Below are 25,936 nucleotides of genomic sequence, written 5' to 3' on the forward strand. Positions count from 1 at the left end.
AGAGCTTCTTTGGGCAGCCTGTGCCAGGGTCTTGCCACTCTCACAAGGAACAGCTTCTTCCCAATATCCAATCTAAATCTCTTCTCTACTAGATTTATTGCCATTTATAGAAGTTGTTATTTGACCCTTGTCCTATTACTAAGCACTCTGTATAGAAAGTCACTTTTTTAAGTACTGAGAGGGGCTGGAAGGATTTATTCACCTGAGGACCAGGGATGCAATCCAGCATTTTCTGTTCTAGGCAGCAACAAAACCCAAAGCAAGCTGCTGTAAAGGGCAATAGGGCATGTGCTTTCTGTATCTGCTCAGTGGAGGTCCACAGATGGAGGCTACCTCAGCTCCTTGTACACTCCCAGGCAAAACCCCAACTTTAAAGCACAAAGACTTGCTGAAACTATCCTAGCTACCCCATGCAGGGAGCATGCAGATGGTAGACCAGAATTATTAAGGTTGGAAAAGATTTCTAGGATCAAGTCCAACCCTTAACCTAACTCTTCCAGGAATACTTCCAGAGATGGCGATTTTGGTGTGAGTCTGTTTTTGTAGAGAAAAACCATTTTTTCCCCATAAGAAAAAGGCACAACTCCAATCATACAAACTACTGCTGTAATACCAGCAACAAACCCTGCAACACTGAAGGGACCAAAGCAGCCCACTATTTTTGCCCAATTTTATTTCTAGAAATTTGTACAAAAATTGATACTCTGTAATACAATAATCTATCAAATATGACAGATGAACATTCGTCTTTAGAGGCAAGATTCCAGGAATATGAAGTACCATCCTCTTACATGGAAGAAAGGCACATTTTAGAGCTCAAGATACACTCAACTGAATGGTTGAAAAGGCAGGTCAGACATGCAAGTAGTGCAGTGTTTCAGGTTTATACATAAACAAATTGTACTCTCAAGAAATCTCACTACAAGCAGTGTTAACGTCCACATAAACATTTTATAAATACTTTTAAAAGTAGTTCACTTTAGATCCTATGTATGCAAAAGCTACTCCTTTACATTCACTGGATGGAGTAATTAGAAGCCATCTTCAGGCCAGAAGTTACATCTAGATTTCTCCAAATGCTTCTGGAATACAAAGCACTTGCATCAATAGCCCCACTGCATTTTCTCCCCAAGGTCTACCCTAAAGGTCTGCAACACCAGGGCTACACAACTGCACCATCCCACTGCTCCTAAAGCTTATCCTTGGAGTTTTGTGGCCATGAAGAAGTCTTGTATTTCCAGCTACAAGCCTCTGTGCAAGCAGCACCTGGGATATACCTGCTTCTAAACTGATATTTTAAATATTGTGGTGAATTTACAGCCACAAAATCATCCACTACACTATGGATCAAGCTTCACCTGACTCTCCCTGCACCATCCAGCACAGATGCCACACCAGGGGGGGTGGCAGCCCAACTGTACTTCCAGAAAGGGCTTTTCCAAAGCAGAAATACCCTTATACTACATAAGCATGTCTCAACAGGCCTCTTGTGCAATACACCTGTAAAACTGCCATGCTGCTCAAATCAACCTGCTGCTTTTTAGGTTGAAAACCAGATGAATCCTACTCTCCCAAAATTGTTTGTGCTAGTGGGCACAGTAGTTGTAGGAATTTTTCTAATCCATTGTTAGTGTTCCAACAGAATTATACAGCAGATTATAAAGGCAATAATTTATCCAAATCCTCCCAGCAATAGGGAGTTGTGCTTTTTTTTTTGTATAAAAAGATGTTTGTAATGGGATTTCTCTAAAGCAAAGCCTTTATTATTTTTAAAGTGGTTTAGCAATACTTTAAACACTTGCTTTGACGAATACATACACTCGCACATGCTTTCAAGTACACAGTGACAACTTTGACTCCTGGAAACAATGTGTTGGTTCTGAGAGAAGGAGGTGCTGCTGAGCCAGTGCCTTCAGTTGACTTCCAAGACCTCAGTCTCTGGCAGGCCAAATTTGCTCTTGTATTTGTCAAAGAGTTTGATCAGGGAGTCCACATACATGCTATGGTAGAAGTCCACATCCTTCTGGGATGGATTATCAATTTTGGGGATGGTGATGGGCTCTCCAACTGGTAAAAAAGGGACAAATCCATGTTAGATTAAATGCTCCTACAACCTAAGGTATTTGTTCTCTATGGACAGAGCTATGGTAGTTAAGCACATCCATTCTGGCACAGCACAATTTGCCATTGTAACAGAAGTTTGCCCAATTCCTCACAGTTTTATCAGGCTCTGAAGCACAGCTGTCCCACAACAAGGACACACAGCACTTCTGCAGCAATACCAGATATGCTTTAGCTACACAAATGTGTCTACTGTTCAAGGTGGCTAGGAAATCCCCCTCCTATTTATGGCAGAGTGATAAATACCGCCTCAATTACCATGAGCCAAGAGTCAGTTCTTTTGTATTCCCCTATACACACCACAAAAGCAAAGCTGACCTTTTTTCCCTTCCTCCCTTAAAGCCTTGCTGCTTTGGGTTAGAAGACTCAAATGCAAGCTTTAGGGTTGGCTTTAAATATTCAACTGTCAGACATGCATCCCACTGGAATATGAGGGGCCAGAGGTTGCTTCTGACTTTAGCTATCCAAGGCCAAAGAAAGTAGAGCTACAGCCTTTTCCCCAAAAAAAGAGCTCTCTTCCAAAATTGCCTGGAAGCAGAACATTGAAGGTTTGTAACCTTTGGAAACTCTTCTAGCTCATTCTCAGTTTTGCTGGAAGGTTTTTATATAGAAGGGAAAGCCATTTTTTAGTCAACACTCTAAGACCAAACTACAGCAGGTGTACAGCATAGACTCAAATATTCTACTACCTAGAGAGGCACACAGCATGTTTATACTAAAACCTTACCAACAGTAGTGATGGGCTTGGAGTACGGTAACAACCCCCAGGTGTTGGAGGAGAAGAGGCCACGGCCATGAAAGATGCATGGAGCAAAGCCAATGTGCTTCTGGAACTTCTTCTGAACCCATCTTCCCCAGGAACCCTCTTCAAAGATCACCTGCTTGTACACTTCATTTTCTCCAAAGGAGTAGACAGGAACCAAGTCCGCTCTAGAAAGACAGAAAGATTCAGGACCCCACCCCTGGACTGCAGCTGATACAACAGCCCCACACGTGCTGCTGTGTGTTCTGTCAGGCTGGTACCATTGCCCAGAGCTTTTTTTTGCAGCACAAGGTACTGACATAAGCCAGCCAGACTTGGCATGACATAAAAGACTTCAAAGGCCTACAAGAATTTTACTGACAACGGGCCTGTGGACACTCAACTCTTATTTTTGATGGCCATCTCCTTTCAGACACATGGGGATCAGGGGGACTGCACAGGTCCTCACCCCATACTGACACTGCCTCTTCCTGCCATGGAAGCCTCCTGCTGTCCCAGGGATCCCCCTACCCCTGTACCTTGCTCAGGGGTAGAAGCCAAATGACGCTCATGTCTGATGTTCTGCGCAAACACCCACACAACACAGCAACACTGCAGAAAAGAAAATCCCTCTAAGGTATCAGCTGCTTCAGGGAACAGAATCACAGAATAGTTTGGGCTGGAGAGTGTGGGAGTCCAGGGCTTCCCTCTGGCTGCCCTGGCAGGTCTGGGACCCTGGCAGGGGTCAGGAACCCCCCTGGACAGAGCCCCCAGAGACACTGGCCGTGATCTCTGTCCATGGAAAAGAGTTTTCAATCTTACAGGATGAATTACCAGCTCTGAGTGCTTGATATAAGTAATAATTAGTGTGACACAGGTGCAAAAATAAAATTTTAGGATTCTAGATTAGGGGTTCAAAGGGGACAAGATGGAGGAAATTGGGTGTTTCTTGTCCTTTTTCTCCCTCTTCATGCCCTCCATGTTTCACTGTGGTGTTGGCATTTTTCTGTTGGTTTAGGCTGGGGACACACTGTTCAACGTAGGTGACAGATATTGGCACATTATTGTAAATACAGCACAGGTAGTTTGTGGTATATAATGTTTGTACCATCCCACTGAGGGCAGAGCCCCACACGCTGCCCTGCAGGACAGAGCTGCGGCAGGGCAGCAGAACATGTTAGAGATAAACAGAATAAACAACCTTGAAACCAGCACAGACCAATTATGGCTTCTGCTTTGGCAGCGGGGCTGACAGACAGAGACTTTTACAATCTCGGAATCATCAACACCACAGATTCCGACAGGAGGGGACCTTTAAAGGCCATCTAGTCCTATACCCTTGCATCGAACAGGGACCACTTCACTTAGACCAAGTTGTTCAAATAAAAGCACCTTCCCCATGGCAGCAGTACGGCTCCAGCACTGAGGCTGCCCCTTACCCATGCCGTAGAGCCAGTTTCACAAATCCTTTCCGGTTCTTCAGCGTCACAGAGTTCTTCCCTGGGGTGCAGTTCAGGGACTCTGCTGCCCCTCCCACCACGATGATGATGGCATTGCCACTGCCATTCTTGGACAAGATGTAGTCTATGCTGTCACGGTTCACAGGACAGATACCTGGATTAAGGAGACAGACACAAGGGTCACGCTACAGAATCGGCTGGTGACTTCTCATACTTAGAGCACAAAGTTCAGTTACAAGTTGAGCTGTGCAACCTCCCTCTGGTCAGAGCAGGTAGTATTAGCAGGGAACCTATTCCTCAACTAAACAAGCAGTTCACAGACCTGGCAGCACTAGACTTGGTCACTGCGACCAGGGACCTCAGATAACGGGAAAGCTGGACAGGACAGAACACACATCCAACCAATATGATTAATGCAATGTTCTCTGTTTATTCGAGAAAAGATGGCAGGTTTTATACACTTCTATATAGTTTACAGTTTACAAAGGCACTCTGATTGGCAAGCTAACATTGTTTACCTTTTCCTTAAGGTGGTCAGGCTTTTCACACTGCAGCTCTATTCTAATTCACACTCAGATAGCTCATTACTTTATAGTTACCTTAACATAATTTCTAACTGCGCCACAACTAATTTCTTACTGCATCAAAGGCTTCCAGGCCTCACCAAGGCCACTTATCAGGGGTCTAGTCTGAGGGGTAGCTCAATTCTCACTCCAGACATAAATCATGCCCTCTCTCTCTCAGAAATTTTGTAACAGGTCATAAACTCCATAAACATCAGCTCTCAAAAATTTTCCTTTATCAAAAGACTTCAGCAAGGATTTTCTATATCTAGTGATATCAAAGGCATTGGTGTCAAACATCCTCCCTCCATGTAAACTTTACAGTAGGATTTGGTTTACCTTTAGAAAGGAAGAAAGCAGTTGTGTTATTTTGATGGATGAGAGTCTGATATTGACCAATTCCTCAGCAAATTTAGGTAGTAGAATAGATGTGGAATAGATTTAGAAATATAAAAAGAATAAATGGACAAACCTTTAAGACAGATCTGAAATAATATGAAGCTCTTGCAATTTACAGGACAGAGTGTTTATGTAAATCCATACTCTAAAAAGAGTGTGAAGGTCTTTCCCTCTATTCCACACTGGAAAGAGCAGGACCCCCCTTCAAATTAGGAAGCAATCTCTGCCCTAAAGCACCAGGCCCCACTCCAGGGAAATGAAAACCCAAAGACACCACCTTTAATTTCCTCTGTATTGCTTTAAAAATGTAAAGAAATTTGATTGTCTGCTCTTTAAACTCTTGCCTTTATCCTACAATTGGTGTCCAAGTTTGCTCCTGCCTCGGTTTTTTGGCCAGAATAAGCCAAGGAGAAATGGGATGCCATTAATTACATTCCTTTAACACAACACAACACATCTGAGTACTTTAGGTCATCACCCTATTACACTCATGGTATTAATTGCTTGAAACAAGAACTAAATGATGAACAGGCCTTGGGGACTTAGACAGGACAAGTCTGACAGCCTTGATGTCTGTCTGGGCATCAGGGTCATCACCTATCCCAGCTCCAGATAAGAACACAGTAGACCACACTTGAGACAGGTCAGCTGGAATTGAGGATGAAGAATTAGTTTCTCTCAGCACAACCACATCTCTCTGACCATTTTTCCTCTGAAAGGCTCAGGCTATACTCACTGCTCCAACATTCAGCTTTTCCCATTCTCCACACCAAGGCTCATGCTGGCTACACAGGCCTAGTAACAGATTTATGTTCAGCTCTTTCACACTTGTTACCAGGAGGAGATTACTGCTGCTCACAGCACCAAACAGTTCCTTCAGAAAGTGCAATGAGACATGGAGACAAGTGGCAATAGATAAATTCTGCTCTTCAGCACATTCACACAGTATATAGGGTTTTCTGGTCATGCCCTCATGCCTTACAGGATCCCTGCTGAGCCTTAACCTCTAATAGTCTGTAAAATTAAGAATTCGTACTAGCTGTAAGCCAACTATGTGTATTGGTGCAGCGTTAGGATTTTTATAATTCCACCTAGAAATGGTTCATCCACAGAAAAAAAGGATTGAGGGAATTACCAGCACTTTCCAAGTGATATTAAGGCCTTTGTATCAGCACCTTTAGGTTCTAGTATAGGAAAGTGAAGACAAATTATGGCTTCCAGAAGGTTAACTTCATGACACTTTGCTTAGATCCTAGGAATCAAAGCAGCACAATTTCCCTCTGGTTTAAACACAATGCTCAGGGAGAGCCAAGACAGCTAATGCCTACTCCCACATTCCTTCCAAAAAGGAGAAAGCAGCTCTGCCTGGCCACAAGACTTGTCTGCCAGTCATACTGATAGATTGAAGATTTTTTTTTTAAATACAAAATGGTTGCATGGAAACTTAAGTAACACAACTAAATTTACAGACGTGACAGACTAGAAAGCAAATCCCAACTTCTCATGTACTGCTCTCCTGGGAATTCCCACATTATGGACTTCACACAGCAACTAACATCGGTACAGGAAGATAAAAACCAGCTTGAGATACTGCCCTTTCTAAATAGAGACAAACACCTTCTCTGCACCAGATCCAGTTAGTTTTTCTCTCCCTCAATTAAGACAATAAACTCAGAAATAGTCAAATCTAACAAGTCAGAGTCAGGTACAGCTACTCCTATTGTTTCCAGCCATAGTACTTATTAAGAGATCTGTTTTAAAGTCATTTATTGATGAATCAGTTCCAGAAGCAGCAAACAGGTTACTGGATTGTTCCATTCACAATCTTTAAGTTACTCCCTCACCTTTATCTAATTGACAGGCTGAAAAGGAAGCTCCAGCCATGTAAGAACACTTTATTGGTATGTTAAACATTGTTTCCTCTGCCCAGTCAAAACTTACAAGCCCTCCAGCATGAAAATCCTGGACTCCATTAAAACAGACCTATGAATATAATTGAGCACACTTCCATGACTGCACAACCCATGGGATCCATCTACAGGAATATATTCAAGGAAGGGGGTCCTTGAACAGCTGGTATTGTGCAATACTTCAGACTCTTTACCCCCAGCAGGCACCAAGCAGTGTGATTAAGTGGAGACAGCATCCACCAGCCCCACAAAACACAGATGTGTGACAAGTGATGTGGTGGTGAGCCCAGGAGCTGAGCTGGCCATGGTTACTCAGTATTTTCAGTCAGTGCAACTTCTTCCTGTACCTTCACACAATACCTAGGACAACTTGGATGCATGTCCCCACCTTCCACAACTACTGTTGTCAGATATCTTTACTATGGTTCTGGACAAGAGTATCCTAGAGTTAAGGATGAAAACACAGAGGAACAGCAGGCTCTGCAGCCCAAACTAGTCATATTCACAGAATCACACAATGGTTTAGGCTTGGAAAGGACCTTAAAGGTCATCCAGTTCCAACTCTATGCCAGGGACAGGGACACCTACCACTAGACAGGACTTCTCACATTTATTCACAGCTTCCTGCTGACAACTATATGAAAGCAATGTTTGGGTGATGCTATCAGCAGGAAGTGGCTACATGAGCTTCCAACACAGCTTTTCACTTGACAGAGGTGAAGACAGCTCAGAGCCAAGCCTGTGAGCAGAAATGGCACAGTGTGATTGTGCTTACCACCAGACATTAAGTAGTCCCTCAATATGGGCATCCTGAAGTTCCCAGCCAGGGTAGCAAGGTATGGTCGGATCCCAGGGAATTTCTGGCCAACACCCGTGGCCTCTGTGCTGAAGTTGCAAAAGGCACCCAAGCCCATGATGCCATGTGGATGGTACCCAAAAATGTAATTCCTGGTGGTCAGCAGATTGTGGGTTTTAACCAGCTAGGAAAGAAAAAAAGAGCTCAATTGAAGATGGATATTTTCAGATAGTAAATAAACGTGAGAGAAGCAAAAAAAAAAAAAACCCACAAAAACTCTCTTCCCATCATAGAACAGCCTAAGAGCTCTTGTATAGGCTCACCTGGATTTCAGAGGCTCTGGTAGGAGCAGTCATTTAGACTTCAGTTTCCCAAGCAGAGGGAGCAGGATAAACAGGCTGACTGTGGATACAAGAAGCTGGCCAGCCAGGTAGGAATAGGGCATGGGCTGCTGCAGCCTGGGCTTTGTGCTTTTCTACTCTTTCCTAAGGCATTCTGACACACCTCTTGCCCAAACCAATGAAGTTCTTCAGTGCTGCAGCCACAGCCACCTCCTCCCAGGCCCTCTCTCACCACATCAGTGCCTCCCAGTATGAGGGGGAAAGAACATAAACATCACAGCATCTGTCTCATAGCAGAAGCAAGTTTGCTGAATGCCTGAAAAAAGAGGCAACCCTTTAATGGGCCTGTTGGCCACCTTCCAAGTGGGAAAATGTGCAGAAGGGTGGTAACCACTGGAAATTATCCCTCCTTTTAAGAGGTTCTGCCCTGGCCTACATGCTAAAGGGTCAACAAGACACCTCAACCCATCTCTGATTCCTACAGGGCATGCACTGGGAGTTATGATCACATTGTTTTCAGGCTGTTCAATATTCCTAACCATTTGCTCCTCTGTTTGCAGAGCATGGATTCTCCACAGCTGTCTTAGCTAGCACAGAACAACTACTGCCAGAGGGGGCTTTTTTAATGCTATAGGTAGCAGCAGCATCCCACATGTCAGAGCATCTTCCCCAGGCAGTACACATGCAGTCTGAGGAAGCACACAGGACAAAACACAGCAGGGCTGCTGCATCATCCTACAAAAATAGTGATCAAATTTAATTTTTTCCATGTGTTAGAATAGTTGGTGTTGGAAGAGACCTTAAGGATCATCCAGTTCCAAACCTCTGTCATAGGCAAAGACACATTTCTCTAGAGCAGGTTACTCCAAGCCCTGTCCCTCCTGGCCTTGAACACTTCCAGGTATGGGGCAGCCACAGCTTCTCTGGGCAACCTGCACCAGGACCTCACTGCTCTGAGTCTATAACCTCTTCCTAATATCTAATCTAAACATTTCTTCTTTTCAGGTGGCAACAGTGCCACTTTTTGACAACTGCAACACCTCAGCAGCTCTCAGACCTACAAGCTGAAGCTTTGGCACCCCTTCCATCAATCTGTATATGCAAAGGCCACTCTTCATCAGTTCCCATTGGAAAAAAAAAAAAAAAAAACAAAAAACAAAAAAAACAACCTAAGATTTCCAAGCTGTCACACCAGCATTACACACTCCACTGCCTTGGACAAGGAGTGTTTTGGCACTATGCATGTTCATTCTGTTGGATCATGCTACAGGGAGCTGAAGTACCATTGCAACACACTAAAACAGCATGCCCAGAAATTTGATTCCCTTCTCCCTGTTCTCAGCCTTGCCCCCAGATGAAGCTACAGGTCCTGTGCTATTTAAAACAGTGGCTGTGATATCAGCATGATACAGCAGCAGGTTCTGCAAGTTGACTGGCCCTCTTCATCATTTCCTCTGGCTTTGAGGTCATGTAGAACTCCAGGAAGAGGGCACAGAGGCTTGTGGTTGCAACAGCTCTGCAGAGCCCCATTGCCTTTATGAAACCAAGTCATCCTTTCATCCCCTTTCCCTTCTTTCCCAATTAATAGATGACTTTGCTTTCACTTCCCAGCATAGAAGGGCTGTCCCCTTGATCAATTACAAGAAACAGGGATCACAGACTAAAGACCAAAGACCCATCTCCAGGAAAAAAAGTAGTGATATGGAAGTAACCCCTCAATTCTTGCTCAGTTGTAAAGAGACTTCTGTAACAGGCTATCCAGGGCAGTGATGGACTCCACATCCCTGGAAGGAGTTATAAACTTTGTGGATGTGGCACCTGGGCACAGGGGTTAGTGGTGGCCTTGGCACTTCTAACAGAATGGTTGGACTTGATGATCTCAGGGGACTTCTCCAACCTAGACAATATTCTGACTTTTTGACTACAGGCCTGGTAGATACAGACACATGGCTGCACAAGCAGCAGACACTCCTTCCTTAAAGCTCCTGTCAGACCAAGGTAGTGACTTCCAAGCCCATCTCTCACCTGCAGCAAGCACAGCTCCTTTAACAGGAAAGACAGCTGGAAGAAGGTTTGTCCTTATCATTCTGGAGCACGAGGCACGTGCACGTTGAGCTTGGCAGAGCCACAGGAATGGAAGACACGATGTTCTCCTGCTCTAGCCCCTCCACCACACACAGTGACACCCAGATCCCAGTGGAGCCCATTGCTTGGATACCTCACAGAGCCCCAGCCAGGATGCAGCCTTACTGCTGTGGCTGTTTTCCAAGAGCTCCTGTTATGGAGCCACAGGGCTGGCAATACCCATGATAATCAATCACCCACACCACTGCAGGAGCTGGGCAAGGGGTTTGCAGGGATCCAACTAAACACAGGCAAGGAGAAGGGCTGAGATTTAGCCTCATATTCATATGTGTGTGCTTTCCCCCTGTTTGTCCCATGCAGCCTGCCACTGCCCTCTACACCAGTCCCACAACACAGGCTCACAGAAGGTAAACAGAGGGTGCAGGTGAGGGTCAGTCTGTTCTCCTAGGTAAGGAGTGACAGGACAAGAGGACACAGCCTCAAGTAGCACCAAGGGAGGTTCAGATTACATATTAGGAAAAATTACCCAAAAGGCACTGGAATAGTTGGACTCAATCTTCAAGGTCTTTTCCAACCTTGGTGACTCTATGTGTTCTTCCACCCAAGTCAAGCCAGGGAACCTAAGACCAACAGACATCAGACAGGGTTGGGCACTTCTCTGCAAGCAGAGGTCTTAAATTTGCAAATGCACAAACTCAGCCCAGGGAGGGTATGGCCTGCCAATACCTTCATCTCTCCCTAAATTTAATCCAGAAGCAGAATTTCTGAAGTAGTGTAAATCATGTATTTCTAGACACAAGCAAGAGTGAAGACAGTGAAGTGCACAAGATGGGGCTTTGGAACTAGAATGCATTTAAAGGTCCCTTCCAGCCCAAACTATCCTATGATTCCATGCCTCTCTTCAGGAGGTTGATCATTCACTGCTGGTTCTTTGAACCCCTCCCCTTGAGAAGCAAATAGTGTTATCAGGTTGCCCCAAGGAATTGCTGTAGCTGTCACTGAACAACACCACTGCAACTCTGTTCTGAACCTCCAGCTGGTTTTTCCTTTTGCCTCCAAGGTCTTCTGCATTCCCACAAAGCTCTTTGGAGCCTCAATGCTCCCGTGATGAGGCAGAGTCAGCACATCCCTGCTGCATCTCAGCTGGACATGCAGTACTGGGAGTGAAGCTGAACCTTCACCCCACTGCACTGACACACCTGTTAGAAACCAAACGTGTTTCTCTGGGAGCAAAGTCCATCAACCCATTTAATAATAACAGATTTCTTTACACAGAACTAAGCCAGCCTACAGAAGCAGTCAGCCAGTGCAATAGTGTAAAGAAAATTAGTGTTAATATTTGAGTGCCAGCTAAAGAACCATATTGCCAATTTTAATTTTAGGAACAGTGGCACATTCAGTACTGGAGAGGCAGGACTGCAGAACCACTACTGCTCAGTACCAGGAGCCAAAGAGTAGGAAAAAAAAAACAGTTGTCTGGGTGGGAGCTGAGCAGCACTGATTATGGAAGAATTCAGAGGGCACAAAACCAGAGCTCATCCTGCAGGATCCAAGCAGCAGGTCTCATGGGCATGCAAGCTAGCAAATCAACTCAAGAACTGCACTTAACCAACATGATGGAAGAAATTATCTCACCTTCCCAGCAGTGCAAGCCAGGACCTGAAGACACCTCACCAGGCTCCCAGTATTACATGTCACAAATTCACAGAATGGCTTGGGTTGGAAGGGACATTAAAGCTCAGCTTGTTCTAACTCCCTGTCATGAGTTGGAATGCCTTCCAGTGTACTAGATTAGGACAGAGCAATCTAACCCTTCTATTTCCATTCTGTAAATCACATACAACAGTTAAGGAGGAGCTTTGCCAGGTAGCTAGCCAAGACACAGAATACAAGACAAATTGAGGGGGAAAAAAGACACTTTTGGCAGCAATTCCTGCTCTGGCCAGATGCCCACTCTCTCCCCTGCACACACCTGAAGTGCTCAGTCTGACAGAGCTAAGTCAACAGTCTGAAGCCCTGGCTACCTGAAGCCCTACCACATGGAGATATCCACACGCTCAGGTGACAGCTTCTTTACCTAAACAAAACCTGGAGATCATGGCACTGCCAGCATGACATCCTCACACCAGCATGTGCTTAGGAGGCTGCTGGGATCAACAGCACGAGGCTGAGATGGTGTCTGCTCCATCCAGCCACATGCACACACCTGCAGGGTCTTGGGCTTCACCTGTCACTTCAGGTCCAGGACTCGGTTCACTGGAACATTCCTCAGCTGCTCCATGTGCTGCTTAGCTTAAAGCACTATTTACAAGGCCAGCCATTATCCAGCAGACAAACTTAAGTGTCTAGTGCCCTAAAATAGCTTCTTATTGTCACAGCAGCTACATGAAGTCCCAGGGAATGTGGCCAACTCAGTTCATGCTGAGTAACTGAGCCAGATTCAGGCTGCTTTCCAAACCCACCTGGTATTACAAAACATGACCTCCAGGTATGGGTACAATAGTCCTGGTGTTTCAGGCTGGGAGGCACTGCTGACTAGTGAGACCAGCCTAATCAGCACAAACTTTGGAGCAGAGCTTGATTCTCATGCAGCTGCTCTAATACAGCAAGCCAAATAGGAAGAAATTCTTGTCTTTGAGGGTGGTGAGGCCCTGCTGCAGACTGCCCAAAGAAGCTGTAGCTGCCCCATCCCTGGAAGTATTCAAGGCCTGGCTACACAGCTTGGTTGAAGCAACCTGGTCTAATGAAAGATGTCCCTAATCATGGCAGAGGGGAGGAATGAAATGAGCTTTAAGGTCCCTTCCATCCACACTATGAATTAAATTCTATGAATTAAATCTGAGCTGATAGCCCAAAACAGCTGGTACCTGTGCAGGTATGGATGCAGCTACCACAGCTCTACATGCAGACTTTGCTGGAGGCAAGTTCAGCATTACATGTACCACCAGTGTGACTGTCACTGGTGTGATCTGTCCTTGCAGTGCTCAGCAGACACATGGCACAGGCTGAGATGCAGCAGAGGACTGTCCTGACAAACCATAAGCCCAGGGCACAAACCAAGTCCTACTGAGCCATTATGCAGATCAGAATCCAGTAAAAAGGATTTTGCAGAGAGAACATTTAAACAAGTGATCCTCTGTAGACCCATCTCCCTCTTGTGCAAGAAGAGGTAATTAGTTTAACCCAGAAGTTCCCATGCTCTTAGCAAGCCCAAAGCATTCTGGCTCTTGGTACCATTCTCAATATCCAGAGATATTATTCATTGTTTGTGCTGATGCATTGTTCATGCATCAGTCCCGTAACTGCAGAAAAACACTTCTAGCACCTCTCTACCCTAAGATCCCCCTGCAGCAACTTTTAGCAACCCTGCTGCCAGCTGGCTGTGCTGCCAAAACACGTGCAGGAGTAATCTCTCAGCTGTCAGCCCTCCTGTTCTGCCCTTGCATGTGAAATACCAGCAACTCCATAAACCTTGCACAACTCCTCCCCCTCAGCAGCAAAGGAATTACACCCATAAGGAGTTCTGACAGATATGTGAACTAGCAAGTATTTATTTAAAAACTGCTGCAAAGTTTAGTTTAACAACTTCATCTCATCTCTAAACCTACCTAAACAACCCAAACTTTTGATATCCACAGTGAATCTGACCTGCAGGGCTTCTGTGGAGCATATTTCCATGAAGACAAGGATAAATGTGCATCAAAGGAAGGACAGAACAGCAGAATCAGCACTACAGGTGACCCTTTGGAACCAAGTCCCCGGCATAACGGAGCCCATTTCACCAATATCCAAGGCAACAATGTTTAGTGCAGCACTAAGGACTTGGTACTGGAACACAACACATCTGAGACCCATCTTCCACAGCAGAGCCTGCTCAGTTCTCTGTCAGCCATGAGACCCAGGCTGACTTCCAGTCTGTGCAGGCACAGTGAATTTTATTGTGTACACTTCGACTTGCCAAGAATTACCTGTTAACAACAGCAAGTTTCATGGTGAACTTGGCAGTGCTGGGTTAATGATCAGACTTTCTCTTAAAGGTCTTTTCCTACCTAAATGGTTCTGTGCTTCTCCGAGTACAACAAAAGGCTTGTTCACCAGCAGCACACTCAGGCACCTTGAGAGTTCAAGTGACTTTGCAAAGGAAGAATCCAGTCTAAGCTGCTTTGGCATCCTGCTGTTCCTTTCTGAGGCTGGACTGTCTTGGGGATAGGTAGCTCAAAAGCTGTATCAAGGTCCCTCCCTCACACTCAAGCTGAGTAAAACTTGCCAACAACCTTACATAATACTCCTTTCAGCTGTGTGCCCTTCCAAAGAGGATCGAGTTCCCTCCTAGCCAAATTTGACCCCTGCTCCCTTCCAAGTTATCCAGCTAATTCTGCGGTCCCAGAGCAGTCTGGCAGCCCTGTCCTCTCTCTGCAGTATGTCTGAACCAGTAGGAAAAATACAAGTATGTGGTGAGCAAGTTACAAGCTGGAGAACTGAAGCTATTCCCACAGCTGGAAAATCCACTTCTCCAAAGCAAATAGATTTGAAGACAAAGTTTACTGCTCCTTGTGAAGTGCTATGACTTTTGGTGCACAAAGGTCCCAGATATTCTTGCCCAATACATTCCAGAGCAAAAGTTACTGGAAAACAAGCAAAAACTGAGCTAGATTGTATGATTTATGAGAGGGGAACAGTGTTAGGGGTCAGGCACTACATAGGACTGCTGCAGCACAGGAAAGAATCACAGAGTGATTTGCATTGGAAGGAACCTTAAAGATCATCCAATTCCAATTCCTTCCTGTGGGCAGGGACACTTTCCATCAAACCAGGCAGCTCCAAGCCCTATCCAGCCTGGCTTTGAACACTTTGAGGGATGAGGCAGCTACCACTTGTTTGGACAACCTAGGCCAGTGTCTCCAGAAGCTGGAGAGATGAACAAGGATTGCAGACTGCCTCCAGGAATCTGGTAAAACCACTAGAGACAGCAGGTTCTGGCAACCACATTGCCACCATTGGTAAACATTTCTAACCACAGCTGCCACAGGCAGAAGTAAGGCAATAGTAACTGAGCCATGTCCTGCTTACAGTTCAGTGTCAAGAGATAGACTACTGCCAGTACAAGACACTAAAGCAATTAAACCCCAGCATATAAGACTTAAACTTTTACTTACTCTTATTGGAAAATAATCCCTGAAGTACCTCCATATAGCCCAGTTTCTCACCCACTGGGATCTTCTTCCCCCTGTTGAAAAAAATTAATCGTGTCTTTAAAGCTGTTTTCACATGGCTGTCCATCTACAAGCCTAAAGGACTCCAGTGTTTGCTGCCTCACTAGTGGAATCAATGCTTTCATTCCTCCAAGTGGGAGACCTGCATCATTTTCTGAAATCAGTGCACACTCTGGAATACAAGGTACTTCAAGCAAATTAAGGCTTGACTGAAAATTCATAGTAGACAACTCTACAATTCAAACTAGAAATGCTCCAGTTCAGCCTTTGGGAAAGGCCAAAATCCTGGATGGTTTCAGTCATCTTGAAACAATGGAGAACTGTGCTCATCTGACTATAAAAGTAGTTGCCAAAGCTTGTTACCACTGCTGGTTCCCAGAGCTGGCTTCTACAGGTTTGTTTTTTTTTTTTTTCCCTAAAACAAAGTCATCTGCTTAATTTGTAGCAGCTCTGACTCCATAGAGGAGCTGCACCTTGATAACCACATCCTAATCTGAACCTTGCAAGAGCTGGAGAGGACAGAAAGGTCTTGAATCTTTAGATCTTTCTGAACTACAGAAAGAACCTATGCCTTATAAATATGTTAGTAAAAGCCAGCAATGGCATAATAGTAGTGAATGTTAATTTTGTGTTGCCCTCAGCATCAATGAAACCTGCAGGCACTGTTCATGCTAAGGGCTGACATTAAAATCCTTCACTGAGCAATGCCTTTGGTCAGGGATTCAGCCAAGTCCCACTAAGAAGAGAAGTCATCCATTACAAAGAAGTGCTTCTTGCTCCAAATGTGGAGACAGGAACACTTTAACAATAAGTATCTGTTCTACAATATTTACCTTTCTTTGGTGTATTCCAGTCAAATACCAGCCAGGCTAAATATAGAGCAGCAATGGCCCAGCAATCTGTGCACAGTATATACATGAGGATTAAAGTGCAAGCAATACCTGGAGAGGTGCAAGAAAGAAGAAAACAAGGTCATATCAGGTTTTGGCCTCCATTTACATCCCTTCCCTTTTGACTCCTCCATGCTGAAATCTTAGTCTGATGTCATTAATCCTAAAGTAAATTGTACCCCTTATGCAGTGCTGAGGCAGCTTCCTCTAGAGCTCTGGAAAACCTCAACCTCCCCTTAATGGTGCCTCCAGGCATCTCTTATATCTCCAGGTAGGGCAGCTGCTTCATCAGACTGGATGAGCATAAAGATTTCTTGTGGCCCACACCAATGGGTTTTTTTCCCCTCAGCTACATACATCTTCCACAGGTTACACCAGCTCTGTATCAGCCATTCCACCAGGGTGCCAAGGATCCCACCCAAAAATGACATTCTCATTTTAGCACAGACTTAATTGGGAAGGTAGAGTAAGACAGATGCTGAGAGCAGTCATTCTCCAGTTTAATTATTAACAATCCAGTGAAGCAGAGTAGCCTGAGGTTTCACATAACCCAAGTATCCAGGGATAAATAGGCTTTACTCCTTTACTGGTCTAACACAAACAATTCTTGCTCATCTCTGATGCCTCCTGGAAGGAGACCAAGCCAAGAAAGAGGAAGGCATTCCTGTTGCAATCACTTGCATCAGTTACCAGCTGCTTCTAAGAAACCTCTGTGAATATTCCCATGAGCAAGCCAAGTTAAGACATTTCCAATTGTTTCAGCCTCATTTGCACAGTAGACACTGACACCAGCTAAACATCAGTCAGTTTTTCCATAGCTCTTGAAATTTTCTAGAGCCAGGAATAGTCATTTATAGTTGAAACTATCAATGTAACTGGTTTACAATATCCTTGTACCCCAGGAACTACACATCTAGTTAGGGAAAAGTTAACATTTTGCATTAGAATTCATCCAGAATTACAGCCAAAACCCCTTTTGCTTTAGGCCAAAAGGTGTTACCCATGATAAGGAAAGTGAGAACCCATTGCAGCACAGAGATGATTTGGAGTTGCTTCTCTGCTTTGGATTTCAATAGCCAGAACAAATCCTGCAGAGCAGAAAGAATGTTCGACCCCGTGCCTAAAGAAAGAAAAATAAAAGGAAAAAAGTTACACTGAGGAAAGGAAACAATATTCTTCCTTTGAAACAGAATCATAGAAGGCAGGGTCATCAAGCCTAACTTATTTTAGTAAGAGGTTTCAGATAAATGTGTGGTTTGCTTTTAGAGCAAGGCTTGCTAAAAGCTAGTATTTTCCATGGAGTTTGGACATCCTGGAAGAGGAAGGATTGCCATCTGCCAACATCCAGCTTTTCTCAGAATACTGGAGGGGATTAATGAGTAATCATCAGTACTCACCTGAGCAAGCCTCTGTTAACATGACCATAAAAATGCAAAGGATGTTAACACATATTCTTAACACATACCCTCACCTCAAACTGCCAGCTCCTCCAAGTGGTGCTTGGTAAGAGGGAACCCCATGAGCTCACAATAAGATAAAGATCAGCTGCCTCAAACCACAGGCAAGCAGACACCTGGCTGTGGTCTGAGCTATTCTCATCCACCCTTCACGAGGCCAGTTGCACAACTCCCAGTGCTGCTCAAGGAAAGCTCTGTGCTCCAGCCTTCCTCAGCACAGCCCAAGGGCTGGCTGAACGCCTCAACACACAATCCTCAGGATCCACAGCTCTAGAGTAAGGAAAACTAGCAGCATTCCTAAAGCAGTAAATAAGGAAGGAGCTGAAAGCCACTCTTGTAGAAGCTTAAGATACTCAAGTGGGGAAAAAACCCAGAAGTGGGTAAAACACTGAAAACGCTTTCTATATGAAGAACTGCCCACTGCAGCTTTTGGCAGTATACACAGCCTCCAGAAAGAAGCACTTGCAAGTGGGTTTTCCTTCACTATTCTCATTACTTTATTTACAAACACCATAATAACTGGCCAAAACACAAACCACTTCATGTGTATTTACATATTTTCTTTTGTAGTTAAGGATCAGCCTGTTATTAGGACTATGAAAGAAACTATTACATTGAATAAGTTCAGTTCTTGCTGACAAGATATTACCTGCTAGTGGTAATAGCATAACAAGTGTTCACACCCAGTCAAATTGAAAGTGATTGAAAAGAGCTTCTCTAGGTATAAGCAGGCACTAGGATTTTTGGTAGTTTCTACTAAGATACTCTCACTGGTGCATCTTTAAATATGTAAAGCAACTGATTCATAGGAATGAGGGTCAATTTACATTAGGTAAGGAAAAGTTTTTTACTGGCACAGGTTACCCAGAGATGCCTCATCCCTAGCAGCATTCAGGGGGGAGCCACACCAAAGGCTGCAGTATAAATTTAGAGCCAGACCACCCAGTTCAGACCCTTAGTTCTGCTTAGTCCATGTTACATGAACAATCCCAGTAGTGCGTTGGGCATTAATTACCCTAAACAGACCAAGTTTTAGGCTGGGATAGATCATACCACTAAAACTGTGAGTAAACTGAAACCTACAGCACTAATCCAGGTTAAAAGATCAGCTAGACCTGTGGGCAGTTCTTTACAAGATAATATAGTGCAGTGTTAAGATTGAATTCTGCAAGTAGTTCTGTTTTTGAGGAGAGACTGGAGAATGTCAAAACATCAAAATGAGTTAAATTTTGTCACGTGCATTGATTTGCCACACTAGAGTATCTAAGCAGTGAGATTCAGAAATCCCATGCTGTAAAATTTAGCAGCAAATCCCCAAATTTGGGGTGAGGGATAAACTTCACCCAATTTTTTACAAAGCCAGTTGCCTGTTCAAGGGTAAAAGGAATCTTTGGGTTTAGAATGGTTTGTATTCAGAGACCTTTTTAGCTCATCTCAATCCAATACCCTGCCATGGGCAGGGATACATTCCACTAGACCAGGTTGCTCAACTCTTGCTGAGGGGCCACAGCTCCAAGAACTTGCTATCCCAAAAACCTTACAAAATTGCATGTGGACAGACTTGATATAGACTAAGGATTACCAAATATAAGTTTAAATAAAGCATTTAGGAATAATGGTGTCACTGGACATATGTATATGTCCTCCAAAATAAGCCAAAAGTCTTTGACATTATTTGTGATTTACAATAAAAGCCCAGCCCCATGTAATTTTTTTCTTCCAGTACCCACATTTACACTACCAAACCTCTTTGGCTTCATCAGCTAAATCCCTGTTCTCTTCCCAAAGAGAACAGTTGTTTATCCCTCTAGATGAGAATTCATACTTCAGCATTTTCAAGATGTTTGAACAAATTGTAGGCATTGCCAGCCCTGTAAATAGACCAGTATTGAGTAGCACAAATTAACCTGTCAGCTTGTTTATCAAACCACATAAAATTCACATTCAACTCCTGCAGACAGAGGAAAGGCAGTGGTTTGCCACACAGCTCTAAGCACCTGCCCTTGGACAAGTGTCTTGGGTCAGTTATTTGCTGAAAGCAAAGATATCCTTCAAAGAGAAAAACATTTTTCCTCACCAGGAAAGTCAGTAGTTACCATGGCCTGAATACTAGCATTTAATTCTCAGTTAAGAAATGAAAGATGCCCAGTAGCAAAGGAAAGGACCATGGGAATGGTCAATCAACCTGGCAAGTACATCAGGCCTACCTTTGTACCAACCTGCAGACTCCAGATTATCCCATTTCATCAACAACCAGGCATTTCCAGATTTTAGTGCCAAGATAATCTTTCCAGACAGTCCTGAGCTTCCTGTTCATCATGTATGACTGACACTGTGTATTCAACCCCCCAGGCAAGCCTTATCTCCTTTCAGCTTCAGTAGCTGGGAGGCATTTTTGGGAAGACTCTCCATGTTCTGGAGAACCAGGCCAGTTACTAGTGCCACAGAGCAGAAGAGCTTTGACAAGTCCACAGAAATGGGGGGAAGGGGGAGCTGGCACTCAACCACAGAAGAATAACCCAACACTGACACTTGAGGAGAGAAAATACTTCCTCCTAATGGCTCACCTGTGGGCCCACACCAAGCACGTTTCACATATTAAAAACCCAAGGCATTTTCTCTTAACTTTCAGGGAATAGATTATCCTTATAACCTAGTTTAAAAGGGCCCAGTAGACATAACTATAATTTGTATACATTCCTATCAGCCTTTTCCCAAGGAAATATCCTGTATCCTGAAGAAACCCAAATCTCCATTTTCTGACGCTGAAGGCAGTAGCTCCTGTGCAGGCCACCCAGCACAGCCCTGGAGCATTTTCCAGGGTACCCATCCCAGAACTGGGGAGCCTTAACTAGACAATCATGAAGATCTTTTTAACCCAAGTTGGGGTCAGCATTGACAAACCATATCTGCACCAGACATTCCTGGTCTCCAGTTCACACTGCAGCCCATTCCCGGAGCACTGGTGGGATACTCCCTGCACTAAATAATCCATGCATGAACTCTCAAGGACTTTCCTTGTCACAATGGACATCTCCAGGAGACCTCCCTGCTGCCCAGAGACAACAGCCTTCCAAGGAAGCTCAGGGACATTACCCAGCTATCCTGCAAATGGTGATGGGCTCACCATACTTTTATCATTTAGTTCCATTTAACATCAAATGCAGGAGCTGCTACCGAGGAGATCCTGGAATCAGCAAATGGTTTAACCAAGCATTTGACTCCTGCATTACGGACTCAGCATCCAGTGCTCTTCTAGCACAGTTTATTTTAGATAAATTACACAAACAACATTTATCTAGGCAGGGAAGTAGAATCAAAGATGCCAAGAACGGAAGTAAACAGGCACCAGAAAAACCCAACTGACAGGACTTAATTAAACATCAGGAAGAGAAATTAACTGAAAAGAAGTACAAATGTTACATACAGTTAAAAATACACTGAAACCTTGTTAAAGCCAAGCTTCATCTGCCACCTTTTCCAGACAATTAGCATGCTAATTCTTGGTCAAGAATGAAACTGCTTTGCATGGCTTATTTAGAGGAAAACCATACTAGGTCCATTAAGGCATAAGCTGCAAATAGACATTTTGAGCTACATATTTAGCAGAGAAGCTGAAACTGGAACAAAGATAGATAAGAAAAACAGACCAGTACTAGAATATTCAGGACTCAGCCTCCCATGCAAGAGCAGGAGCCCACACAGCATGCTGGTGCACCTGTAAAAGCCCTTTAGCAACACTAGTTATTTTATGTCTTAGGTTTACTTGGGTGCCTCAAGCACAAGCATATTCACTATAGAGTAAACAGTTTGTTAAGAAAATAATGAGTAATCAGCACAGAGTATAGTTTTCCTGCCCTGTACATGGATTTAGAACAGTTTGCTCCTGTCCCAAAGAGCTACTCAATTACAGACTATCTGCAGTACAGTGTGCCTACAACTGGAGATCAACAATATTTTGAACAGGGACATGCAAATAAAAATTTATATCAGCTCTTTTAGAAAGGAGCTGGGATTCTCCAGACCCAGGAAACAAATCTGTCATGATTACTTTTGTTAGTTCTGGATTTACTCACAGCACTAAACTCAGCTGTCAGTCTCCACACTCACAGCAGTACGTATGTTAAAGTGATGTAACAACAAGACCCCACTGTCCCAGACCAGCCAACAAGTTTAGATTTAAGTTAGCAACACTGAATAGGTCTGGCCAAGAGAAAAATGGCCCATCCTACTACAGCTCATCAGTGTGTACAGAGCACATGAGAGCTCTGAAAGAGGGGTTGCATATGAGCAGCCCAGACCTTCACCTCCCAAGCAACTTTGTCAAGAGACAACGCCTCACTGCAGCCAGCTGTGATCCTGTTCTCCCAAAACAGGAGCTCCCAGAGCCCACCCCAGAGCAGAACTCGGGTCTGGTAAACATCACATGCAGTATAAGACTAACTCCAAGGTAAAGATGAGCAAAATAATCTTTTTCATCCCAAACTTCATAGTGATGAAGTAACATTAGAAAAGACATTTCAGCACAGCCTTTCAAGGTCCCAACCACACCAGCATCTTTCCTCAGGGGAGAGGGATGAGACAGAGCTCCTTGCTGCTCTGCCAAACACAAGGAGGAGACCTCCTGGCATCCTATGGCCAAAGTAGGGCAGGTCAAGACGAGTCCACAACCCCTCCTACCCAACCAGGTGTCTCAGAGCATCATCCAACCCTAGGCATGGTCCAAGGTCTGCTCTGATTTTTGCAGTACTGGGTTGATATCAAAGGACATTCCTGTGCATACATACAGGGATGGATATAGAGGCAGATGCCTGCACCTCTTTTTCTGCCTGTTTTTAAATAGGATCAGACTTAATTCAGCCAAATTTAAAAGCACCAGAGCAAAATCAGATGTCAGGAAAACAAGACTAAAGGACAATATGAACCATTCAGATGCTCACCCCGAAGTCAGCCCTTTGCACAAGCATGGTACTTGGAAAAAAAATATTCAGGGACATAGGAAAAAAAAAGAAGCTAGTGAGTTTGTTCCACACATCCTCCACAGCGGGACAAGTTGTCCAACATGATCAAGCAGTACATAGGGTTTCATGAATGAACCTCTACACCACATCACCTCTGCCAGTTTTGATCTGCAGGGTCCCACACCACTACCTCCATACCCAGTCCGACTCAGAGTTCCTCTGGGAGGCACCTGGATTCAGCTCTGAAGTCAGTCCTGTGCCCTCCTGCCCATGCAGGCCACAGCACCGGCCAGGAGTTGGTAGATGTTAGAGGGCAATAGCCCTTGTCTCCCCAGGCAGAAATAAGTTACTTTAAGTTAAAAAGCAAGATCCCCACGAGGTGCCTCAGAGGAAAACTGACCTGAGAGAGTTAAGACAGCTTTCCATCACTAATCAGGATTATCTAGAGATGAGGCCAATCACTGTCTCTAAACCACACTCCATTTTGAATTATGCATGTGTCCTAGATCCATCATTAACATGCCAGTGCCAACAAGGTGGCTGCTGAGGTCTCAGGTCAACCCTACATATTTTATAGGTTTCCTGAATTATTTATTCTGTGCACTTAGTTTGCAGTTAACATTCAATATAACTCTTCAGATGATGTTAATTCAAATAACCTCTCTCAAATGAAAATATAACTTGTCCTCTGTTAGTCATTCAAGCAAGCACAGTTATTTTAAGAAACAGATCTGAAAACAGGAAACACATGCAGGTCTTCTCCCCAGTCAGTTCACGACTGATCCTTCAGATCAATCTAATATCCTGGCTGAGATGAGCACCAGCAGCTCTACACACAGGACTGGACAGGACAGTGCAAAATCAAGACTTCAGAAGTTAACTCACCAGGTTAATGTCCTTTCAGCTCTGCTAACGATTTGTTTAATCAATAAAACATTTCACAGGTCTCTTCATCCCAGGAGGTATTAGCAGTTTGCCTTTTGAGGGTAAAAAGCCTTTCACAACACAGAGCAATTACTCAAGGACCCTCCAGAAATCACAGGTTAAATCATTGTCCAACTGCATTTTCACACAAAGCCCACCCTAGACCTTTCTCTAGACAAGCACCCTTGCAGAAGGGATACAGAACTCTACGTAGATATTAAAACCTGCTGAATTTATTCCTACAAGATCCTTTGAGGTGCCTTTACAAGCAGGCGAGGTAGCTTGTGGTTTGGGATTCCCTATACTCTCTCCAAAGCCTTTAACCAACATGTTCCAGCGTGCAGGGAAGTGTTCAGTGTCAGCCCTGACACCCATTCCACATCTCCCAACAAGCCACTTACCAGCACCGAGGGATGTTAAAGCAAACTTGGCAGAACTGGCTACCACGAAACTCCTGCTGAGCGCTGAATCTTCACCTCGTCATTATAAAACAGCAAAAATAGTAACATATTGCCATTTTCCCCTCTCTCTCCCCTTGATGAGCGTGTGGGAACACAGTATTATGAAACACCTGGATTCGCTAAAAAGGCCTTTTCCAAGCTAAATGGAATTCTATGAAAATGAAGTTGAGACCGAACTTTATCAGCCACTAAAGCCACCACACTTCTCCTCCTACCATGACAAAAGGAAGCGGGGAGGGGGGAAGGGAAAACGCGTCCATAGGCAAGTGCCCCACGCCCACATTTTGCCAAGGTGCAAACTTACTGTAGTTTGCACCTTGGCAAAATGCACAAAACTAGAGCCCTAGGAGCGTACCCCGAGCCTCTAAAACACAAAACCTGCGCAGAGACCTGTAATCCTCCACCCAAGAAAAGCTACAGCTGCCTCCCGCCATTGCACATCGCTCTTCCCCCTCCTTATTCCCTTGAACAACGTCCCTGCGGCCAAAAAATAAAAGGAGGATTATCTCAAAGCCGGCTGCTTCGGTGCTGCTCCCACCCCAGCCCTTGAAGCAGCGGAATGCTGCTCCGCACCGCAGCATCCCCCTCCGGGCACCGAGACTCATCTCCACCCCCTTCCCACCGTGTCCCTTCTCCCCCCGGTACCTCGGAGCACCCCGGAGTAGGCAGCGATGATGGTCTTCATGGTGGGGGACGGCTTAGGGCTGGGGCAGGGCCATGGGATGGATGGGGCAGCACAACCCGCTCCGCCGCCCCCGCGCAGCGGAGCAGAGCCGCGTACCCATATATAGCCCAGGGAGGAGGAGGAGGAGACCGAGGGAGGAGGTGAAGGGGCGGGCCCGCTTCGCTTCCCGGGTCCCAGCCCAGCCCTGGGCATAGGGGAAGCTCGTGGTGCAGGTGATGCAGCTTTCTGCACGGGATAGGGATTAGGGAGCGGGGAGACCAAGCAGAGGCCCGTCCCCTATACAGGCTGTTTCATGCCCTGTTTTATAGACTCACAGAACGACTTGGATTAGCACAGGCTTTAAGACTTATCCATTTACAACACCGAGCAACCTTCCACTAGACCAGGTTGCTCTGAGCCGCGTTCTACCTAGTCTTGAGCACTTCCAGGCATCAGGCAGCCACTGCTGCTCTGGGAAACCTGTGCCAGGGCCCCACCACCATCACAGCCAAGAATTTCCTCCCAATATCCCACTAACCCTGCCCCAGTAGGAAACATTCCCCTTTGTCCTGTCTCTCCTGGTCCCTGTCCAAAGTCCTGCTCCAGCTCTCTTGCAGCCTCTTTTGGCTGCTCTGGCAGGCTCTCTGAGGTCTCTCCCTGCAGAAAAGATTTCTCCATGCTCAATACCCCCAGCTCTCCCAGCCTATCTCCAGAGCAGAGGGGCTTCAGCCCTCAGAGCATCACCATGGCCTCCTCGGGATGCACTCCAGCAGCTCCATGGCATTCTGATGTTGGTCACCAGAGCTGGAGGCAGCTCTGCAGGTGGAGTCTCACCTAAGTGGGACAAAGGGGCAGAATGCTCCCTCCCCTGCTCCCCACACTCTGTGATCAGCCCAGCACACAGGGGCTTCTAGGCTGGCAAAGCACATGGCTGGGGAATGCTCAGTTT

The 25,936-nt window shown here is 45.0% G+C and overlaps 1 protein-coding gene across 2 annotated transcripts; it reads right to left on the reverse strand.

The window, feature by feature from the left end:
* Positions 1-656: 656 nt before the first annotated feature.
* On the reverse strand, positions 657-25,175 carry DGAT2 (diacylglycerol O-acyltransferase 2). 2 transcript variants are annotated; one of them, XM_030259838.4, is made up of 8 exons: positions 24,969-25,175; positions 17,521-17,640; positions 16,464-16,571; positions 15,574-15,644; positions 7,971-8,175; positions 4,303-4,477; positions 2,849-3,051; positions 657-2,067 (listed from the first exon to the last, which is right to left on the reverse strand). In XM_030259838.4, the coding sequence occupies exons 1-8, from the start codon at positions 25,006-25,008 to the stop codon at positions 1,913-1,915; spliced, it is 1,077 nt and encodes a 358-aa protein (XP_030115698.1). In that variant the 5' UTR covers positions 25,009-25,175; the 3' UTR covers positions 657-1,912. The 2 variants fall into 2 exon arrangements, with proteins under 2 accessions (XP_030115698.1, XP_030115782.4); XM_030259922.4 differs by lacking the exon at positions 24,969-25,175 and having other exon boundaries at positions 17,521-17,746.
* Positions 25,176-25,936: the final 761 nt, after the last annotated feature.

This window comes from Taeniopygia guttata, chromosome 1 (genome assembly GCF_048771995.1).
Source record: "Taeniopygia guttata chromosome 1, bTaeGut7.mat, whole genome shotgun sequence".
Classification (NCBI taxonomy): Eukaryota; Metazoa; Chordata; class Aves; order Passeriformes; family Estrildidae; genus Taeniopygia; species Taeniopygia guttata.